At 39.3% G+C, this 5,455-nt stretch overlaps 1 protein-coding gene across 3 annotated transcripts in view; it reads left to right on the top strand.

The window, feature by feature from the left end:
• Window positions 1-5,455, top strand: part of TFAP2B (transcription factor AP-2 beta) — a 49,580-nt gene that overhangs the window by 2,294 nt on the left and 41,831 nt on the right. For 2 of the 3 annotated variants that reach the window (XM_018567444.1, XM_018567445.1), the window contains exon 2: window positions 2,736-3,194. In XM_018567444.1, coding sequence (XP_018422946.1) covers window positions 2,736-3,194 — 459 coding nt within the window. Of the gene's footprint in view, window positions 1-625; window positions 644-2,735; window positions 3,195-5,455 lie in introns of those variants that run through there. The other variant, XM_018567446.1, reaches the window with a different exon arrangement.

The raw sequence follows: 5,455 nt of genomic DNA, 5'->3' as shown, positions 1-5,455 counted from the left end.
CACCCCACCTCTCCTTACCTCCTCCACCCGCCTGACACACATGCACACTGACCTAACCTCCCCCCCTCTTGTCTCGGCTCCAAGGAAATTTACTGCCACCAAAATTGGGTTAAAATTCTGTTTTTCTCTTCCCTTCTGCAGCCCCTGTGTAGCAAACAAGCAGATAATGACGGCCTGGCTGGTTTTGCTAGTTCGCAGGACATCAAAAGACACTTCGGATTGCCTGTGGCTGTCCGTGAAACGAGAAATTCTCTTTAAAAAAAAAAAAAGAAAGAAAAGAAAATGTTGAATGTGTTTATAAAGTTGCCACTTTCGGAGCGGGCGGGGAAGCAAAACAACCTTTTTGTTTATTTGTTTAGGAGTGTTAATCACCAAAAGGGCTATTAGTAGGGTGTAATTAAGTGAAAGAGGAGGAAATATCTTTTTTTTTATTAGCCTCTAGGTTCACTTATGGTGATTATTCCATAATCCTCTTTGCTTTGTGTGTGTGTGTGTGTGTGTGTGTGTGTGTGTGTGTGTTTAAACTTTATTTACAATGGGTAGGGGAGCTAGAGAGCTGGCTGAGGCTTCACGCTCCATGCTCCCTTTAAAGGGCTCCTGTAGTATTAATAGTCATGAATTGGTTCACACCTACTCGGCTATGGTGAGTTGTCATTTTTTCCCTTTTTTTTTTTTTACTTGAATTCCGAATTTTTTTCCCCCTTTAACGCCTTTGGCTTCGTAATTTAGGGCAATAATTACACAGTGCAGCTGGATTCTCCTGCTTGGTGTAAGGTGGACCGCATTCAGCTGTGGAGGGGGGGAAGAGTAGCTTAGCGGATTTTGCTTTTGGCGTTTTGGACTTGGACTCCTTTTTTCCCCTTGTTTTTTAGTATGATGTTCTCAGTTTAATGTTTTTATTTTCAATTTTTATTTATTATTTTACTTTAAATATGCAATTACTTTTTCCACCTTTTTTATATTATTTTACGTTAAATATTCAATTGCCTTTTCCCCCCTTTTTTTAAATATTATTTTACTTTAAATATTCAATGGCTTTTTTCCTTCTTTTTTTTATATTATTTTACTTTAAATATTGGTTTTTTTTTTTACTTTTTGCAATATTTTCTGAATTGTTTTTAGTGTCATTTGTACTGTTGTAGGTTGAACTGTGTTTTTAGCTTCTTCTTTTTTTTTGCTAGGAAAAACTAATTTTGACTTTACAGTTTTTATAGTATATTGTTTCAAGCCCATATGAGTTTAATTACCTTGAGATTAAGATTTCACAGCTTTCAAGATTTTTCTTTTTTTTTAGTTTTGTGACCAGCTCACCGAGTGAAATTTGATTTAACACAAACGCCGTTTGCCTCTTTTTTTTTTATTTTTTATTTCATATTAAAATATTTGCCTACAAATATTTTTTACATTACTTTGCAAGTTCATCTTAGAAGCAGTTTTTTTTACATTTTATTTTTATTTGTTTTGGGTTTTTTTGGCATGTAAGCGGTATAGTTTGCTGATGGGTTATAATATGAATGTGGTGGCTGACATTTGTAAAAGGTTACCAAGTGGGGCACTGTCTGAATATTTTTGCTATTAATATAAGATTGATCCGGGAAGAAATTGTTGTTTTTGTTTCTTTTTTTGCCATGCATGTGGTTTATTTTGCTGATGGGTTATATGTTAAGGTGGCGATTGTGATGCGCAAAATGTTATTGAATGGGTCAGCAGTTGCCTTTGAAAAAGAAAAGTTGATCCAATGAGCAATTTTCTTTTTTTGTTTTTTTTTGGGCATGTAGGTGATCTATTTTATTGACTTGGGTTGTAGGATATGTGTTTTAGGATATGGGTTATGGGATATGGCTTGTAGGCTATTGCTTGTAGGCTATGGGTTGTAGGCTATGGATTGTAGGATATGGTTAGGATATGGTTATGTGATATGGGTTGTAGGACATGGCTTGTAGGATATGGGTTGTAGGCTATGGATTGTAGGATATGGTTAGGATATGGTTATGTGATATGGGTTGTAGGACATGGCTTGTAGGATATGGGTTGTAGGATATGGTTATGGGATATGGGTTGTAGGACATGGCTTGTAGGGTATGGGTTGTAGGCTATGGATTGTAGGTTATGGTTAGGATATGGTTATAGGATATGGGTTGTAGGACATGGCTTGTAGGGTATGGGTTGTAGGATATGGTTATGGGATATGGGTTGTAGGACATGGCTTGTAGGGTATGGGTTGTGGGATATGGTTATGGGATATGGGTTGTAGGACATGGCTTGTAGGGTATGGGTTGTAGGCTATGGATTGTAGGATATGGTTAGGATATGGTTATGTGATATGGGTTGTAGGACATGGCTTGTAGGATATGGGTTGTAGGGTAGGGGTTGTGGAATATGGGTTGTAGGGTAGGGGTTGTGGAATATGGGTTGTAGGGTATGGGTTGTGGAATATGGGTTGTAGGATATGAGTTATAGGTTATGTGTTTTAGGATATGGTTATCGGTTGTAGGGTAGGGGTTTTAGGCTATGGGTTGTAGGCTATGGGTTGTAGGCTATGGGTTGTAGGATATGTATTGTAGGATATGGGTTGTAGGCTATGGGTTGTAGGATATGGATTGTAGGATATGTGTTGTTTTTTAGGGTGGTGGTTGTGCATTGGAAAGGGTTATTGAGTGGGCCATGGTGGTTCTGATTTGGACGGGGATTTGTTTCTTGAGACGAAATGACAGAAATGTTGACTTGTGTTGCAGGACCGCCATGATGGTGTCCCCAGCCACAGCTCCAGGCTGTCCCAGTTGGGCTCGGTGTCCCAAGGACCCTACTCCAGTGCCCCTCCGCTGTCACACACACCATCCTCGGACTTTCAGCCCCCCTACTTCCCACCGCCATACCAGCCGCTGCCCTACCACCAGAGCCAGGATCCCTACTCCCATGTCAACGATCCTTACTCCTTGAACTCCCTGCACCAGCCCCAGCAGCACCCCTGGGGCCAGCGCCAGAGGCAGGACGTCGGCTCAGACGGCGGATCTCTCCTACCCCAGCCCAGAGCCTCTCTGCCTCAGCTGTCTGGACTCGACCCCAGGAGGGACTACCACTCTGTCCGGCGCCCAGATGTCCTGCTGCACTCCGCTCACCATGGCCTGGACTCCGGCATGGGGGATGGCCTGTCCCTGCATGGACTCGGGCATCATGGCATGGAGGACGTCCAGGTACGTATCAGGTCACCCCTGAGAGTGCCACGGAGTGACTTATACACCAAGAAAACTGCAAATATGTTACAATTATTGTCTATATCGCAGGAACATTTATTGCACCGCCGTGTTATGTTGTACTGCATACAATTAGATACATTTCACATTATATTATATTATAACATGGGTATGTCTTGGTGCTATGTTGTACTGCATAGGTTGAGCTATGTTCTCTATATATTATAACATGGGTATGTTTTGGTTTGATGTTTCTTCCTAAAATATAGTAATTTATTTTTTACAATGAAAGAAAGAAAGAAAGATTGGATGGATTGATACAATAGTTAGCTAATAGAAAACATAGAGACAAATAGATCGATAGATAGATAGATGATAGATAGATAGATGATAGATAGATAGATAGATAGATAGATAGATAGATAGATAGATAGATAAATCATAATAGAGCGAACAAGAGCTAAGACCTGGTTAAATAGAAGGAACGAAGGAAGAAAGAAAGAAGGAAAGAAAGAAAGAAAGAAAGAAAGAAAGAAAGAAAGAAAGAAAGGAAGGAAGGAAGGAAGGAAGGAAGGAAGAAAAAGAAAGAAAGAAAGAAAGAAAGGAAGGAAGGAAGGAAGGAAGGAAGGAAGAAAGAAAAAGAAAGAAAGAAAGAGCAGATAAATAAATGAATAAGAAAGAAAAAGAAAGAAAGAAAGAGGAGAGAAAAGGCAGAGAAATAAATGAATAAGAAAGAAAGAAAGAAAGAAAAAGAATAGACAAGTAAATATATATATACTAATAGAAAGAAAGAAATAGATAGACTAAAGAAAGAAAGTTTGCCAGAGAGTATACACTACTGCATGGGTTTAGCTATATTTCACTATATAGTAGATTATAAGATGGGTATGTATCGGTCTGATGTCTCTTCCTAAAATAAATTAAACTGAAGAGAAAGAGTCAGAATGATGGAAATAAAACAGAAATACATGAAGATTAATGGAGAGATAGATAGATAGATAGATAGATAGATAGATAGATAGATAGATAGATGATAGATAGATAGATAGATAATAGATAGATAGATAGATAGATAGATAGATAGATAGATAGATGATAGATAGATGATAGATAGATAGATAGATAGATAGATAGATGATAGATAGATGATAGATAGATAGATAGATAGATAGATAGATAGATAGATAGATGATAGATAGATAGATAGATAGAGAAATAGATGGATGGATGGATGGAGAGAGAGAGAGAGTAAGTTGGTGATGTTCTGTGTCTGGTTTCCATGTCTTCTTCTGGATCACACGTCCATGTACAATACACAGATGGGCGGACTACAAGTACTAGTCATGTGACATATCATTTTATCAGGATGATATAAGTGACACGAGACGCTCCGCTGACACTTGTAGTTCCGGTTCTCTGGTTTGCATTGTGTGTAATGGCATCAGATGATACATAACGTCTGAACTCCGAATGTCCCTGCGAACACGAAGTCAGATTTGATTTTAGGGACAAGGTAACATCATCAGACGACCCCCCGCCCCCCTTCCCTGTTATAGATATTCTGTAATAACGGATCACATTAAATACAGATTTCCAGACTCCTTTTTTGGCGTCAAATGTGCAATTTATGGAAAAATAAAATGCAGCGATGGGGTTGTTTTCACCAATAACAGGAAAATGTTCTTTTTTTTTTCCTCTTCTCATCATTCGAACAACAAACACGGGCAATCCCTGACATTTAATTCAGCGTTGTAATGCGTTTAGTTCTGCCACACTGCATGCATACATCGCCAATTGAATCCTTCCCATGAAAGGAAAGCCACAAGTCAAAACAAGCTTGTAGAAACGCCATCATGAACCAAGTCAGCTTGTGTCTTGTAATAATAAAAATACAAAAAAATAACGCATGCGCTCTGAAATAGAAAAGTTGCTGCGTGTCATGCCAGCGTGCGACACTCGGCTTCACCTGCGTTTCTGGCCTGGCACAAGATCTAGGGGGTGCCAGTCACACCCCCTCCGTGCCAACCTGAGACCCGGGAACCCTCCTTGCATGCTTTTAAAGTGAAGAAGTGTAGTAATTAAAAGTCTCAGTTGTTTGTGCCATATTTCTGCGTGCAGTCCTAATTAAATTTTTACGATGCTCTCAGTGACTATTAAGTGCCAACATGCTGGGTACACATCCCGAACAAAAACCCAGCAGGCGATTGTAATTAGATAGAATATCAGACAGAAGTCCTCATTAACTACAACGACATGAGCAC

This window comes from Nanorana parkeri, unplaced genomic scaffold (assembly GCF_000935625.1).
Source record: "Nanorana parkeri isolate BGI_ZX_2015 unplaced genomic scaffold, ASM93562v1 scaffold1049, whole genome shotgun sequence".
NCBI classification, from domain to species: Eukaryota; Metazoa; Chordata; class Amphibia; order Anura; family Dicroglossidae; genus Nanorana; species Nanorana parkeri.
Note: the sequence above shows the minus strand (reverse complement) of the source record. Positions and strands in the feature narration are given on the sequence as shown.